Source organism: Monomorium pharaonis, chromosome 1 (assembly GCF_013373865.1).
Source record: "Monomorium pharaonis isolate MP-MQ-018 chromosome 1, ASM1337386v2, whole genome shotgun sequence".
Classification (NCBI taxonomy): domain Eukaryota; kingdom Metazoa; phylum Arthropoda; class Insecta; order Hymenoptera; family Formicidae; genus Monomorium; species Monomorium pharaonis.
The window spans coordinates 30008698-30027082 of NC_050467.1; the positions used below are offsets into that span (position 1 = coordinate 30008698).

The 18385-nt window shown below is 31.5% G+C and overlaps 1 protein-coding gene and 1 long non-coding RNA gene across 3 annotated transcripts; one reads left to right on the forward strand and one right to left on the reverse strand.

The window, feature by feature from the left end:
- Positions 1–2826: 2826 nt before the first annotated feature.
- Positions 2827–17851, forward strand: LOC105835386. 2 transcript variants are annotated; one of them, XR_004963251.1, is made up of 3 exons: positions 2827–3879; positions 4237–4442; positions 15603–17851. It is a non-coding gene; the product is annotated as an uncharacterized LOC105835386 (long non-coding RNA). The 2 variants fall into 2 exon arrangements; XR_001138974.3 differs by lacking the exon at positions 15603–17851 and adding an exon at positions 11686–11944 and having other exon boundaries at positions 2828–3879.
- Positions 8288–10253, reverse strand: LOC118645538 (DNA transposase THAP9). The gene is made up of 4 exons (XM_036286819.1): positions 10160–10253; positions 9870–10061; positions 9632–9763; positions 8288–9501 (listed from the first exon to the last, which is right to left on the reverse strand). The coding sequence occupies exons 1-4, from the start codon at positions 10222–10224 to the stop codon at positions 9375–9377; spliced, it is 516 nt and encodes a 171-aa protein (XP_036142712.1). The 5' UTR covers positions 10225–10253; the 3' UTR covers positions 8288–9374.
- Positions 17852–18385: the final 534 nt, after the last annotated feature.

The following is an 18385-nucleotide window of genomic DNA, read 5'->3' on the forward strand; positions in this document are numbered from 1 at the left end:
TGACATATCCGGGATATCTAGTAAAAAATAGTTTCATAAAGATGTTATATCCTCGTTCTCTTTTAAAATTTTAATTTAAAGTATACTTTTTCGATATATATATATATATATATATATATATATATATATATTTATGTCAAGAAGCACGGTAGTGCTTCGCGTCAAGTGTACGCGCAGCGCGAGGTACCACCGCTGCTTCTTTTACGCGAGACGTCGTTTGCGAAAATCCGTAATTATCAGATTCTCAATAATGACTGAACCAATGGATTTCTCAATAGGCTTAACCCTCGGAGAAAACATAGGGTCAATTTGATTGTACTTACCTCAAATTTGATTGTAAATATCTTAAAAGCATTTTGAAAATTGGTGGGTCTGAGGCCGCCTACCTGTAGTTTGGGGTACTACCCACACAGCACACTTTATCCTAAGGATATCCCAAATTATCCCAGACAGACGAAGGCGATCCCACGGATATCTCAATGAGTAGCTCCCGGGATATCTTACAAAAATATCTTAAAATATCGTAAAATATCTTAAGATATCATATAATATCTTATTAATATATTTCGATATCCCCAAAAATATCTTAAAATATTATAAGATATTGTAAGATATTCATTAATATCTTACAATATCCTATTACATCCAAATAATATCCCATCGTATCTTTTTTATCTCTACAATTAATGGAGCATAAATCAAGTGTAAAGGGAAAGTTAATTATAATGTAACAAAAGAGTGACAGAAGTGTAAATTAAATCTTTAAGAAACGTAGATTAAAACGTCAGAACATAAAGAAAATACACTTATGGAAACAATGTGGTATATTAATAATATGCCACATATACTAAAAAATTATAAAAAATGAAATTTAAAAAATTTTTTTATTTTATACAAACAAAGCAAAAACAGATTTTTTAATAAGTTAGTCTACATACTATTTTGCGCGCATATATAAAAATAGTAAAAAAAGTGAAAAAAATGGTAAAACTTCATATTTATTTATAAAAATATAAGTTAACTATACATGTTTTATCCTTCTGACAACATCTATTGTAATGATCTATAACAAATATGAATCCATAAACAAGAAGTGTTTATGGATCACCACGAAGCGTTAGAATGCGTACGGTCTTCGAAGTTAAGCGACATCGGCGAGGGTTGACACTTGGATGGGTGACCGTTTTTTCGGGTATAGAGATATTAAACTATTAAACATGCTTTAACAGGTACGACGGCTTGGCTGAAACATGTTATATTATAGTCTTCTTTCTCTTACAAAATTGCCGTAAAAATAATTAGAATTTTTTATTTTTTGTTTAAGTTTTTTTCAATTCTTAGAAACTCTTAAAAATACTTAGAAATATTCAAAAATTTTCTAAATTAATCAAAATTTTTTATTTTCAAAGTTTTTCCGAGAAACGTTTTAATTCTTATAAAAAATCGGAATATTTATCAGATCCTGAAAAAATTTTTTTTAATTCTGACAAATTTTTTCATTACGGTATATTACGATATCTCAGGAAATCCCTTGGATATCCTCTGGATATCGTTTGAGATATCTACAGGATATCAAATCGGTGGACATTGTGCATCCCTTGGATATCGCAGACGGTCCACGGATATCCAACGATATTGCGATATCCTAAAATGACATCTCAGGGACATCCCTAGGATAAAGTGTGCTGTGTGGGTAACTACCCATACAGCACAGGTAGATCCTTAGCATGTTCGCAGTATATCACAAACGTAGATTGTGTATATCCCATTAATATTCGAAATACGTACTATGATATTCTAAGAATATACTAATGATATTCCTATGTCTCGCCTAGAAGCCTACTCAGTATATACTCAGAACATTTTTTGTTATATCGTAAGTATATCAACCAAATATCTTGAGCACATTATCAGTAGCTACTCGAAATATCTTTTAGTATATTATGAATATGTTTGTAGAATATATATCTAAAGCGTATATTACTAATAAATTATATATAAATATATGTAGGATATAGTTGGAATATACATATATATAGGAATTCAACACTTGTTTATTTTTACATAAAGTTACATATTCTTATGATATATATATATATATATATATATATATATTTTATATATATATATATATTCTATTATATATATATATATATATATATATATATATATATATATATATAATAGAAATATTATTTACAGATTGCAAAAAAAAAGAGTAATGTACCAGAGCAAATTAATATGCGATGCAATAAAGCTGAAAACAAAGTTGAATGCTTGGGATTGCTGGGAATGTGAAAGTGTAATACAAATTACAATAAAATATATGCAGAAAGCATATTCTTCATTAAAAAAGCATTAACTTTTATATGTATTTTTTAGTATTACAAGGCTCTGTCTCTGTCGAAAGAAGATGTGCAAAAGCGAAAAAATCAAATCTCACGGCACCCGCGTAAATACGAATACGAAAGACCGCGTACACCAGAAGGTATATTTAATGTTTCTCATCATTTTTGATATAAATAATATATTGATTATGTAAAATACAAAGTAATCTTTTTTTCTTAAAAGGATTTTGGGATCCAGAATTTCATAAAACATTGCCAAGCAACTAATATTACACATATCGATAAAATAATACCTGCTAAAATACTTGATATATATTGCCATTCAAATCTGTTAAATTACATGTTTCACTATTTGTACATTTTTTACTTAGCATATTTAATTCTTCTTACAAAATATTTTGCTAGCTATATTAAATGTTTAGTAGAATAAAATATAGAATTGTTTGGTGTTATCAGATATTTATTTTAAATAAACTAATATTAGGTTTATATAATTTGATTTTTTTATAGAAAAATGCATACATTTACTTATTATTTGCTTGATAGCCCGTGGCCGCTGTATTTTGTTTGATATAAAAAATTGTATCAAACTAGCTAACTTAACATTTTTTTTCAGTGTGTATATATTTATTTAAAAAGTGTAGTATATCAAAAATTTATTATTAAAACTAACATATGTTAAAAAATTTTGTAGAATTTACATTGTGTACAAGATGCACAAAACGATTTGCAGAAAGAAGTATATATTATATCATTTATATAAAAACACTTATATCAAATAAAAAATATCCAATTATATTTTCTACATATTTTAAAAATCTGAATAGGATTCTTCTTTTGATACTAACAATAAAGTGTTATCTTTAAAACCAAAAAAATTATTGATTGGCAATTTAAAAAATAACTTAGAGCTTATAGAAAACTATCAAAAAGGTGATTCTGAAAGTTTAAAATCTATTCGCTTTGAAGAGTCAAAAAAAGCACAAGTTGATAATGAGGAGCAGGTATATAATATATAATTTTCTTATTTTTATAAGAGTTTTTAATCATAATATATTTACTGTCTCTAAATATTGATTTTCTAGATTTATACATTCTTACAGGTAGATGATGCAGATATTACAGACTGTCATCATAATGTAAACGACATTAACGAAAATGTTTCATATGAACAGAATGAAAATATTCAACCAAATAATACTGTTGCGAACGCGAGCTTCGCGAGCGTGAGCTTTGCGCGCGTTGTGGCGCAAGCTTAACGCGAAAAATCAATATATCGATTGCTTCAGTCAGCTGAGTCTATCGGCCCCGGCGTTGCTTAGTTATGTATAAACAAATGGTTTTGTTTAGAACTTCCTGAGACGTCAACTCGTGCGGACGTGCTCGGAGTTGTAAACGTGTTCGCAGCTTTGATTAAAGTTTCTTGTTCGCCAAAAGCGTGTTCTTATTCCGCCGCGCTCGCAAGCGGAAGAGTGAGTGTGTGGAAGTGCGAGAGTGCTTCGGGAAGCGCAACAATACGGAAAATTTATTGGTAAGTTATTTATTATTATTTATTTACATATTTTTATTTCAATGTTTTAAAATATATCTTTTACATTAAATGCGAGTCTACTTATAATTATTTCTTGTTGAAATCTTTAATTTTTACATTTCTTTTGTTATTTAACGCTCACACTATTAAAAAAAAACTTTATTATAACAAATATAAAGAAAATATTAAAAACAATTGCTAAAATAGTATAACGTCTTGAAAAATATAAAAAAACGTAAAATTGCTCAACTTAAGAGAGTAATTTACACTTGTTTACAAATTTACAATTAAAAAAAATTTATTTTAAAGTTTTAATTTCATTATACTTTATTGTTTGTATATTTTTTTACATAACAGGTGGATCTTGGATGTGGCGTAAAAATACACCAAACTATTCTTGAAGAAAAAATCCGAAAAAAATGAAAGATTATTATTATTGGATTTATTAAACACTTTATATACTAAAGCAGATTTCACTTCTTGCTCTAGAAGCGGAAAAAAGGGAAAATTTACCGAAGCAGCAAAACCCGAACTGGATACAAATAAACAGAAAGCTATATTGGGTAAATATAGTCACGAAACTTAATTATTAAAGGAAATCGATAACTAAATTTCTACAGCACACATCTGTAACGAGCCGTTCCGCCGCCGTCGTTGAGACGTATAGATACGAGGCCATTACCCTCCTACCTCGTGTGGTCCCCTCCTTTCTCCCCGCACTTCTCCGCTCCTCTTGTCACCAAACGGGGGCTATAAAAGCCCTCCGCTGGTGATAAGAGAGCAGATCTCCCCGGTCTAGCGAACTGAGCCGACCGATCCTCTTAGCGAATTGAGCTAAGCCTCCAGAGCACGCACTGAGTGCCGAACTTAACCTAGCACCGGCTTTCTTGTCAACGCGCACTGAGCGCTTCCTCGCGCCACATAGTGAGTGGCAGACCACCGCCCCGCTCGTCACCCGAATCCCGGTACGCGTACTGAGCTACCGATCCCGACCGCACACGGGGACCCCGCACTGAGGGGAAATCGCCGACGCGGAGGATCATCCATGCGGGATGATCCTCGCTGACAACAGCTGATCGCCGAACAGCTGATCGCCGTGGCTGCCGCATAGACCTTATAGATATGGACTGGCAATTGCCTATAGTTTGTGTATAGAAAACGGTGTGCGAGAAGAGGTGCGAGAGAGAAACTGACTTTTTAGTACTTCTTTCTCTAAAGTTACCGGAAATCACTATCGCGCATGTCAGCGCAACACATATATAAAAACAACGTTACATCATGACCATATAACCAAATATAACCAATAAATTGTGTCAAGAAATCGAGAGGCAATTCTTATTTGAGATTAAAAGTACGTTAAATATTTATAAAAAGCTAATTAAAACTAGTTAAATTTTATATTAAAAATAGCTTATTATATTTTATTTGAAATATATTTAATATCTATAATAATTTAATAAAAGGGAGTGTTATAGAAAATAAAAACCATTTAATTATTTTATTTTATTTTTTATTTGTGTTGAAATAGAATTAATTTTGTCAATTTTTGTCTCTGTTTTTTTTCTTTATTATACATTTTTGCTAAATGATGAAACCTTACATTTATGTAATGTTCTGTTACAGATACAATTAACTGTTTCTTATGGTTATCAAATGGATCTTGAGAAAGAATATGATGATCCATGTTAAGAAATACATATGGTAATACAAGTTGTACAACATTGTTAACAATCACAATTTTCATATTTGGTTTAAAAATATCACTTTGTTTTTGTCTAATAATTTTTTCTGTCCATGTACAAATGTAAACGACATCTTTTGATGGCTTAATTAATTTACCTTTATTTTTTATAAGTAACAATAAATTAAATGTGTCATTTTCTTATAAATCTTGTTCACATGTTGTACATGATATCTTTTTTTTTAATTGTTTGACAATGAATCCAGCTATGTATTCAGTTATATCTTCAACAAATGGAGTTAAGGAAATAATAGTAGAACTATAATCGTGATTAATTAATAAGTTTATATCTAAATTAGTTTTGTTACTATTAATATTAGTATTATTTTTATGATTAGGAGAAACAGTTAATACTGATGTTGAATCCAATATTGCACAATTAGTATATTCCGAGCCTGATATTTCATGATGTATCAACAACTTTTTATAAGCACTTTCGAACTGAATACATGTGGGATTGCTATTAAATCCTCCACGGCTTCTAATTGCACTAAAAAATGACTCTATATGGTCTTGTAATAATTTGTACATAAGTAAATATTGAATATACTTTTTTGAATACAAAATTTGATATAATTTTAATGCATTTTCCAGACAAATAACTATTCTAATAAATCCAGTGCTTCGTGTTGAGTGTATGATTTGTCTACCAGTATTGTCTTTTAAATTAGAAATGTAAGTTTTAAATTTTGACAAAAATTCAGAATATTCTTTAAGTGTATCGTTACTAATCGGTAAATTAAATTTTTTTTTAGAAAATTTACTTCGACAATTTAGGATATCAAATGCTTGGTTTATTAAAGAACAAAATTCAGCTGTAGCTGAAACTCCACTAAAATCATCATATTTTTTCTCTGCACAATATATTAACGCTTTACTAACGCTGTCACTTAAAAGTTGTGCTGCTAGACGAACATTCATTTTTTCATTTTGGTAATTAATGTGACGTCCTGTTAATTTAGTGGCTACTTTTAAACCTTCCGTTTTCTCTTTATTATAAAGCTGAACAATGTACTGCCATCTTATACTTTCTCCTCGTTCATTAAAAAGAATTTTTTTATCTCCAAACGTATTTCGTATTAATTTAATAGCGTGACAAGGGTCTAAAAATATGAAAACATCTTCTCCTGTTTTAGGATGACAAAAAGTACAAGACTTATTAAAATCAAAAGCAGCACCTAAATGTGCACACATCGCTTTATTGACAAATGCTCCATCAAAGGTTATGGAATAAACATGACACCCTGTATCATATAATAGTGATAAGCAAGTTTTTAATAAATTAGATCTTTCCAAAGAATTTAAACTATCAATCAAAAAATACCCTAATGGTATTTTCCAATGACTATTTAAAGCAACAGCAAGAAACACTAATGCATTTTTTGCTAAATGCAAATCCATCGTGGTCGTTGGTGAAACCAAAACCCATGTCAACAAAACCAGAATAGTTATGACCATCCCAATGGACGTGTTGTCGAATTGCCATTTCGTCAATTACAACATTGATAATAACAATTCCTTCTTGCACTTTTTGTCGAATGCAGTTAAAGGATTCATGTGTAAATCCAGGCTTACCATTAGTTGTCTCATACCATTTTCTTATTGTTCTTTCGCTAGATAATAACTGATTAAAAGATTTTCTAACATAAGCATAAGCCCTTGCTGAATAAAAATGTAGCGTCACGGCAAATTTTTTTAAGTCTGAAGTGAACGATGCTTTTTTAACTCCTGATAAATGTCTTTTTATTATTTCAGCGAGTGAATTAGATTCAGTCGTCTGTACAAGTAAAAAAGATAAATATGTATAAAGAAATTATCGTAAAAAGAAAAGAAACCCGAATCAATTACTGCATCTATTTGAGTAAATTGAATATGTAAGCTACAAACTAACATTATTGTTTATAAAATTACTTTACATAAAATTCTATATAGTTTAAATTACGTGCTTATACATTAATAAATTTTTAAAATATGATACAGCAATTTAATTTAATTTCATTATTTAATATAGATAAAAAAATGTTAGTATTGTAAATTTATATATTACATAAAATAATATGAAAATTTATTTACACAATTATTGGTAAAATTAATATGCATATTTTAAATTAATTACTATTTATTAATACAATTTTTCGTATTAACCCTTTGCGGCACGGTGGTCGATATATCGACAACCTATCTTGAAGTCATTTCTTTAATTCTTCGGACACTAAATACTGTATTTTATTACTTTTTCTTGTAATTTTACTTTAGTAAGAGTCTTAGTAATATTTGGTAAGGTATAATTTTCCTTTATTATTAGTTAATTTTGTTATATAAATAAACAAAGTGAAAAAAAGTGTGTGTTTTTTACAAAAAATGTATGTCAGAAAGAAGGAAGAATCATAAAGCTGTGAAAATCAGTATACAGAGGTTTTTTGGGTCGCTGATTACGAATTTGCTATCAGATTTTGACGATTCTTTTTCAAAATGGCGATCCAATATGGCGATTTATGATTTTGAGTATTTTTTATCGGTTTTTTATGGAAATTGGTATACAGAGATTTTTCAAAATGCTAATTACGAATATAAAAATTGATGTGCTGTGCTAACTGTAATAAAAAAAGTAAATTGTGCGAAAAAATAAAAAAGTAAAAAAAATTGTAAAATACAAAAAAAAATAGAGACAATGACCGCCACGTCCACGTTCGTGTCTCTGAAGTAAACTAAGTGCGGTTTCTTTTATGAAAAAATTTTATGTTCTATGTACCATTGTTGAAAAAATGAAAAAATATAAAATCTTAAAAAAACATTTTATATCACCCATTATTTGAAATTTTCCATATTTAAATTTCAAAAATCTGATGATCTACACATAATCAACCTAAAAAAGCTGGTTCTATACATCTGTTCTTGTAAAAAAAAAGTAAAAAAGTTCGAAATTTTTCAACATTCCGACCCTAAAAAATTCAATATATCAATTTCCATAAAAAACCTATAAAAATACTCAAAATGGTAAATCGCCATATTGGATTCGCCATTTTGAAAAATAATCGTTGAAATCTAATGGCAGATTCGTAATCAATGTTCTGAAAAATTTCTGTATATCAATTTCCATAAAAAACCGATAAAAAATACTCAAAATCATGACTTGCCATATTGAATCCGTCATTTTAAAAAAGAATTGTTGAAATCTGATGGCAGATTCGTAATCAGTGTTCTGAAAAATTTCTGTATATCAATTTCCATAAAAAACCGATAAAAAATACTCAAAATCATGACTTGCCATATTGAATCCGTCATTTTAAAAAAGAATTGTTGAAATCTGATGGCAGATTCGTAGTCAGCGACCCTAAAAACCTTTCTACACCAATTTTCATAAAAATCCGATTAATAGAAAAATGTGTGCCGCAAAGGGTTAAATGTACGTGATATATGTACCAATAAGATCTGGGCTGCATTTTCTGATATTAATTGTTTATCTTGTAAGTTCTGTATTAAAGCTTCCATTGACAATATTTTTGATTTTAATCTTGTAATTTGTTTTCGGGAAGCATCCAAACGTTTTTTGTGTTCAAATAATTTTCTTACTGCTAAATCAAAACATTTTTTTGCACGGCGTGGAGTAGAAAAATATTCCTCTGTACAATCGCCTAATCTTGCAGGACACGAAATCTTGTTAGTTACAGAAATCGACTTTCTACAAAATAAAAGAGCATTTTATAATGCAAGTACTTTTACAGTTTTAAAATATAATATTACTAAAAAAATATTACTTTAATGGTAATACTATATTCTTATCTTGTTCATTTTCACTTGTACTTTCATTTAAAACAGGTGTGATACAGGTTGATATATCTGTTGTAATTGAGGTTGTCGTAGATGATAAATTTTGCGTTCTATATATAAAATGTATATAACAGAATAAAAACAAGCATTATTCTAAATGTAAGTTAATAAAATTTTCAATAATTTAAAATTTACACAATATAAGTATATTTTACTTTACTGGAAAACAAAGAGTAATACCCAGATTTTATTTGTTCTCGAATCTCATCTTGAACTTCATCCTGAACCTCTATTATATTGTCTACATATGAAGTTAATGGAAAAACTAAATTAGATTGAACACTAGAAGAGGACAAGGAATGTTTTCGTATTCTAAAAATAAAAAAAATTAAAATTATTTAAGAACAAATTTTTTATTAAATTCTTAAAAACAATATATATAATTTAGAAATTAAATATCTTAATATTTATACATTACCTTTTTAAATATTTATTTTCTTTGCCCAGAAATAATTCTGGAATTGCATCTTTTTTTAAACTTCTGCGACCAATCCATGTAGTAAAAGAAGAATCATTAAAATGACGTGAACAAATTTTATCTTGCTTCTTCGCTTGTGTCATATTACACCTATCTAGCCATTTCTTTTTGTATATTTCGTTGGTTGGAAATCTGAAATTGTTAATGTATCTTTTAAGGTTGCATCTTTAATATATTTAATTTAACTTTATACTAAGAACAATTAAATAATCAGTATGATTAATACTTACGAATGAAACGAAACATTATTTTTTGCAGAATCGGTTAAACCACAAATAACACATTTTCGAACCATTATAATTTTTTATTTTATAAATATAATATAAAATAATGATACTTTTCTAAATTTTATCTCAATAACCTCCCAAAATACCGATACTATGATTACAGCTATATATATATGTTAAAACACGTGACTAGACCCATGACCAGAACGTATCCAATCATTGGATTTCAATGTATAATACGTGCAAGCATGCGCGAAACGTATTTCCGGACTCTTTAGAGAGAGAAGTATGGACACGGTTTCGCTTGGCATTGCCAGTCCATATCTATAAGGTCTATGGGCTGCCGAACCGAGCTCCGCGCCGCATCGCGCAGTCGCGCACCGCCGCGACCGTAACACCGCCTCGCACCACACCACCGTAATTACACCGCCACGAGCGCCGCAGTCATCAAGACCGGCCGCTACCGCCGATCGACGCGCCGACCGATCGATACACGGGCCGTACGCCCGCCGCAGCCAATCCGGCACCGAAACTCTACGCGCACATGCGCACCGCGACACACGTCGCCACAACAAATTGCCCGCGCCTCGCATAGCGAGATCTTAGATATAAGTTGTACATATTAGAGTAGGAACCCTGTATATATTAGATAGGAATATATTAGAATAAATCATAGTTGTTAATCATACATAGCTTGCATCCGTCATTCACTTAACCAGCCCGTCGTCCAAATCTTGAATTGCCCGCGGCTATCCGTAGCCAATAGTATTCGAAAATTCACGGTTACACATCTAATAAACTTCTACGATTTATTTATTAACTATATCTTTAAAAATGTAACATTTTAAACATTATTAGAATTTCTTTTTAAAAAAATTACTGATGTTAATATGTTTCTATGTTTTTATTAGTTAATAACTATTTGATTAAAGTTTATTAATTAAAACACGTTTATAAATTGTAACAAATTTTGAATATTTACTTTAAATATTTCCGGGCAGAAATTATTTACAATAAATTGAAATTGTAAATAATTTTTTTCGTTTTTAGACAAAATCAATATAAAATCTTTAAAAATAATAAAGCTTTAAAGGATTGAGTTTTGGATATTAAAAATACGTTTAATGTCTTATTCTTCATTTTCATTAAAAATTTACTTTTAGATGGAACGTCTTTTTGTCTGTTTTTACATAAATATTACATAAGATAGCTGAAAAAATAAAAGTTATTGTTAAACCGTCTCACCTAGAAGTCAATTTTTGTATGGAAATAAAAATATTAAATATGTTTTTATCAACTAAAACTCAATTTATTCGTTTAAGCCTTTATTGTTTTTTAAGATTGATTAAATATTGTCATTAAATACTGCCATAATTCTTAATTTATTGTGAGATCAGATATAGTTTGAAATTAAAATAGAGAGAGAGACAGATTATATATCAATTTGTTTTCTAATATACTGTAAAATTAATTTAATAATTATATATTATTATAGTTAAAAAATTTAAAAATGATAATTTTTTTTTTAGATTATGCAGTTAAAATATTTCCAGAGAAAGAAAAAGAAGAAATGACAATTTTGCTCAAAAAATTAATAGAAAATAAATGTAAGAATGCTGGAAAGCAAAGCAAATCAAATGAAGCAATATTACCTAAATAGAATATGAGCCAGTAATATATATTTTTTTACATATAATGTGTTTTAATAATGTAAGGTATTTTAATATTATTAAGATTACTAAGCTGCAATGGTATTATTAATGTGATGTCATTTTTTATTTTATTGATTAAATATTCATAAAGAATTTTTTAATAATATAAAATATATGATACATATATACATATAAACATTTTTTTAAATATTATATTTTAATTTTATTTAATGCAATATTTAATTATATTAAAAACAATAAATAAAAATAAGAACATTATTCAATTTTGTTTTTATTTAACGTACGCTTCTATATAGTGTATATAATTATATCTACATTTTATTATTTTTATTTAATTTTTATTTTATTTAATCACTAAAAACAACTAGTTAACAAAGAAAGGGGAGTTTAGCATCCCCTTTTCTTTCAGATCGAGTATAGACTAGCAAGTGTCACAACTGTGTAACATCGATTTGATTCTCCTTCTTTAAAATATATTATATATTGTTAAACATAAAAATCTAAGAGATTTTTTTATATGTGCAAATTTATGTTTCAGGGATAAAATAACCTTTTAAAAAAAGTTGATATTTTTTTCAAAATCAAATATTGTCGAAATTATAAGAGATAGAAGAAAAATTATTTAATGAAAGTGTTCGGGAATTTAAAGACGCATATGCATAAGATAGTTTCTATGTAGTTGTGTACATTCGTACATGATGAATACCGAGGACATTGACCGACTCCTCGACGCGACTCACGTCTGATCTTGCGTTGTTTGACCCAATTCCTTTTGACGACGCTACAAACAGACAGTCAGATTTTCATTCATTCTTTCTGAGACGAGCGTTGGAGTAAGACGCTCATTGAGATTACAATACATACGTATTGTAAAAGGTTACGTGCTACGTATCTCGTGCAAATCTGTTGCACTTCCAAGATTATCGGCAGTATTATCGGCCAAGTACACTGCTTATTCAGTTCCTGCTTATTCAGTTCCTACGGCTTGCAGAAAGATAGAGTTCGTATTCAATTCCTGCAGTCACCACGGCGAGCAGAAAGAGTGAGAGAGAGAGAGAGACGTACTCGATACCATACTACGGCCTTCCGAGAGAAAGAGTGAGAGAGAGGGACATATTCGACCCCAAATTCTACGGCCTGCTGAGAGAGAGAGAAGGAGATCGAGCTCCAGGTACACGGAATCTCTGTAGAGTGATTTCAGTTGAGTTCTTGAGAGCGATTTCATCCTGCTTCGGTACTAGCACGACGGCTAACTGACAGGACAGAACTCAACTCAGAGATTTCTGTTCAGCTGTTCTATCCAGCAATTATTCAGTTACGTTCTCATGCCGTCGTTACTATCAGATGCATTACTTTCTGATGCATTACTTTCTGCATTTATTCAATTGATGAGAGACATTTTACATAAATGTTAAACATTTATTATTCAAAGTTTCTATAACTTTCTTTGCATATGCGTCAATTCTCTTGAAATACTGTTGATATAATATTATTTTCATTTTATCCCGGCTTTATGTGCGACAAAGAACATTCATGTTTTTTATTAAAAATTGTTGATGTAAAAATCTAACGTATTCTAACTAAATCTTTGTATTGTTCCATAATTTTCATTATGCTTATTATTCAAATATAATACTACTTACTTAATTGTAAATCTTACCATTATAATTTTATTGCATAAAGCTCACTGTATGAAATGCATGCTTATTAATGTGACTAACTTTTGAATTTATTGTACCAAATTGTAAACTACTAACTTAAATAATTTCTTATTGTTGTGTAATCTTATATGTGTGTAATCTTATATTTGTGTTTCATTATATTTGTTACGATAGTCCGTCTCTACCAAAATTGTCATCAATTATTTTATATTCTGCCAATAATTATTTTTAAGTCATTAAAATTTTCTTCCATCTTTAATTGATTCTGTTCTCATTTGCTTCCGGCGTGCTTGTTTATTAAACAGAAAGTTTAACGGAGTGAAGAGTACTTTAAAGTTATAAGGAAAAAATTTTTTCCTCAAATCGTGAAACTTTTATTTTTAGGGACTTTTTTTCTATCTCTTTTATATTATAGTTTCGACTTATTGACTTTGAAAAAAAAACCGCTTTTTCAAAGGGATGTTTCACCTCTTAAATATCACGCATGTATAGAAAAATACGTATCTCTTAGATTTTTGTGATTAAGGGGATGCTAAAGTAAAGAGCGAACTTCGACCGGACCCCAGCGCCGTCACAATGGAATTAAAAATGTCGATAACTAATCCCGTCGGTAAATTATCAACATTTTTAATTTCGTACTGTATTACCATAAACTTATAACGTACATGTATTGGAAATACATGTACACATGCATACCAATGCGGTAGTGATTTTACTATTACCGTCAAAAGAGACGTTCCAAATATTATAAATTTTACCAATACAATCTAAATAGATGCATATGGTATTATATAGTTTTCCAGTTTTATCTAAATAGACACTTCAAGAATTACTAATTTTTTCAGTGCTGTCTAAATAGATGCAGTTGGTATTATAAAATTTTTCAGTACCATATAAACACTTCAGGTATTATTATTTTTACCAGTTCTGTCTAAATAGATGCTATATGGTATTATAAAATTTTCCATCTAAAGACACTTCAGGTATTATTATTTTTACCAGTGCTGTCAATAGATGCTAAAAGACATTACAAAATTTTCCATCTAAAGACACTTCAGGTATTATTATTTTTACCAGTGCTGTCAATAGATGCTATATGATATTATAAAATTTTCTAGTACTATCTAAAATAATCTAAATAGACACTTCGGGTATTATTGTTTTCACCAGTGCTGTCTAAATAGATACATATGATATTACAAAATTTTCCAGTATCAAATAGACACTTCAGATATTATATAAATAATAATATAAATTTTACCAGTGCTATTTATAGATGCATCTGGTTTTAAATATTTTTTCGTAAACGTGCGATCTGACATGTTGTAACGTCTTGTCACACGCTGTTGTTTTGAGGAAAATTCAACATACCTCACCAATTCTGGCGCTCGAACAATGTATATAAACAAGAGACGCGTAGCCACGTGCGTGAGGTAACTGTTGGCGGGATCGGCATGCGGCAGCGTAATGAAGAGATACAGGATAGGAGACAATGGGAGACAACGCTCAGCTGTACAGGCCGTACTGCTATTCCGAGGCCCGAACTCAAGCACATTTACGCACACATCGCGCTCCGTGAACCACTAAACCGTCGCGTGCTCGGCTACGTTCGGTCGGTTCGGCGTGAGCGCGCTCAGCTGACTCCGAGATCGCGGCGTCTGAACTTTTTCGGCATATGTTTATCACGCGGGCACCGCTCATATACCGTGTCCATAAGATCGATCTACAAGAGCGTTGTGTGGCGACGGGCAGTGGGCGAGTACCTACCGATCTGTCGATCCGAGTTCAATTCCTGCCGTAGTTTCTTTCTTTTTTATTTTTTAATACAATTGCGAAAAATTTTTATTAACGTAACAATATTTATGGTTAAAAATTTTTTCTGTATAAAATAATTTTTTTTTATACCAAACCATAATTATTATTTATTTTACAGTTAATTTTTTATATGTATCTGAAATGAAAAGGAAAAATATAACGCTATTTCAATGACAATTTTATTTTATAGTTTATATAAAATCAAAAATATTGAAAAATGAAAAATTTAAAGTTAAAACTTTCAATTTCATTTATTCATCGTTGTTAATTTCTTGACCTGACCGTTAAACCGCCTAGAGGGGACGCCCAAGCCGAACCGACGCCAACAACAACTGCAGGCGCAGCGCAGATCGTGAGTGCAGTTCCCGCGTTCCCAGTGACACCGGGAAAGGAGTGGAGCGGCCTCCGAGCGACCAGCGTCAGGCTCCAACGGATGCAAGGGGAAAAACCTTACGCCGAGAGACCAGACGAATGGGAACAAGCTACATAGAGATAAGAGTTTATTTGTTCTCAGAGTTTTATTTTATTTCATGTTTCTTTTGTATACATTAATTTTAATAATTTTGTTTTGCTTAACTTTTGTTAGTATAGCATACATTTATGTTCTTTATTTTTTATATATATATAAGTTTAGAGTTTCGTTAACGATACGTGAATAGCGTACAAAATTAGAGGTTAAGTGTAAAGCATGTTTCATAGTGCAGTCAAAATCGCGATGTAGAAATAAGATCGCGACAGATTATTCTTTCCTGTTACACATAAGGTTCTATGAAAGAAAGTCACTAGACGATAGACTTAGGCGTTATACATAATCGTCATAAAGCGCATAAAGTCAGTGAGCTAGCGCGACTCACGCAAACAAGTCAAATTTTGTTTATCGTGCGAATCGAGTCACGAGTGCTCGCGTTTGATTTATTTGTTTTATTATTTGCAAGTAATGCACGAACTGCAGAAAGAATTGCAGAAATACTATTTTTTATTGTTTATTGTCATAAAATTTATTTTGAATATTACGTTTATTATTTCTTATGTTTTTGCATGTATTTTATAGTAATCTAGTATAAACATAGCATATAAGGTAGTTTTAAGTGATAAAACAGCTCCTGCGTGAAAACTGAGAAGAGTGCAGGCGGTGGCACCGAAAAGTACACCTGTATTTGAGAGGCGGCGTGCTTGTAAACATATGGCATGCATCTATACGCATTCTCAGATGTCCTGAATGCACTTTGTGCGAAAATCGGACAGCAGATGTGGCAAGCGCCACAGTCAGAGATGGAATAACCTCATTGGTTCGCGAGTGAGGAGTGGGGAGCTTCAGCAGCGGCACTGCCACTCGTGCCAGGATTGGCGGAGACGACCTGGAGGGGACACCTCACCATCCGAGACACACCACAGCGCGCTATTGGCCGAGATGTCGGGGGAACGAAAACCTGAGCGCTGATTGGTCGAGCGTTACTGGAGGGGCACGCCGGTATAAATGGGGACGCAGTGGCATCCCACCAGCTTGTTGGAGCCCGAGTTCGTCACGGGTAACATCCCGCGTAGTTTTAACTCGCGAAAAAGGGATTAGCATAGTGCAATCGAACAAGTTCCGCGGAAGCGCAACCGCGTTAACAATAGAGTCACGACCGTTCGCTGAATGCGAGTAGGCGACGGGGAACTAGGATATACGAAGCCTAGCACCGAACGAATAAAACGCGCTCAAAACGAAACGTTTGTGAAAAAGCGACGCGTTCAGGCGAATGTTCATAGCGCGATAGCGCATAAGTAAATTACGAAACGAATGTGATAAGGCGACGCGTACGGGAGTGCTGTTAATAGGATAAGTGTTACGTTTTAATAAATTATTTATTTTGTGAATATAAAACCAAATACGCAGTGTAGTGAATACTTACCTGTTTCTTACCTGCATGAGATCCTACGACGAATCCGAGGGGTTCCTGAAAATAAAGTCCTGAATATTAAACATCCGGGGTATTCTGTTCATGCGAAAAGTATATACCAACGTACTTGAGCACATCCTTGGAGGGACGAGGCGATCCGGAGAGTCAGCGGCGATCCGACGGCAAAAACAGCATTTCCTGAAACAAAGAAAAATAAAGATTATTCGAACCAACAGCGAAGTAGACACGCTCGTGGTAGCGTAGAGTGCTAAAATTAACATTTGGTGAAAGTGTTGTGCTGAGTTATCAAACCAGCGCACATATTATTTGTCCGACGGCAAACGACAGGCGGATATCGCAGCAGGCGACGGACGGAGATTCCTTGCTTCTTGGTAGTAAAAGGAGCTGGCGACCAATAGGACGTGGACGAGAGTCTTCTAAAGGTTTGTTTTTCTTGATTTTCCGAAGCGAATTCGTTACCCAACGAGGTGATGATCGGTTACAACCGTACGAATGGTTCGTCCGTTCCATACCTTTTACACAATGCAAAAGAAAATTGTGTCATTGAAATAGCGTTATATTTGTCCCTTTTATTTCGGATACGATACGTATAAAAAAATAATCGCAAAATACATAATAATTGAGCTTTATTGGAATAAAAAATTATTTTATACAGGAAAAATTTACAAAAATTTATAAATCTCGTCTTACGTCAATAAAACCTTTTTGCAGATTGTAAATAAAAAAAGAAAAGTGCGCCGGAAATCTAACCCGAATCCGTAGATTGGTAGGTAATCATCCGCTGCTTATCGCCATGCTGCTTTATTACAAATCGGTCTTATGAACACAGTATACGTACCACCAGAACCTGTTAAAAATTTCTGACGTGGACTTATAATAAAATGTGCTTGATGTAAAAATTTTAGATCTTGTATACATAAATCAAGCCTTCATCAAGCCTAAATCAAGGGTCGTCCTTGAGAAAACATTTACAAACAATACTGCGCCTTCTGATTGAGCGTAGGAATTCTAATAAAAAAGTTATACGACTGCAAAAATTTTATGTCTGAAAATTTCGGCGCCGCTGTCGCACTCTATTAGGGTCGGTTCACAATATACGATACAGACCATCCCGTACCGACGACAAAATTATAAACCTGATCAATGCAAAATGTTAAAACATGCGTTATGCAATTA

Coding starts and splice junctions, on each gene's coding strand:
- LOC118645538 (XM_036286819.1), bottom strand. CDS start 10,224: ATGGTTCGAAAATGTGTTATTTGTGGTTTAACCGATTCTGCAAAAAAT. Junction 10,062..10,159: donor AATAATGTTTCGTTTCATTC/GTAAGTATTAAT, acceptor TAACAATTTCAG/ATTTCCAACCAACGAAATAT. Junction 9,502..9,631: donor CGAGAACAAATAAAATCTGG/GTATTACTCTTT, acceptor TTTTATATATAG/AACGCAAAATTTATCATCTA.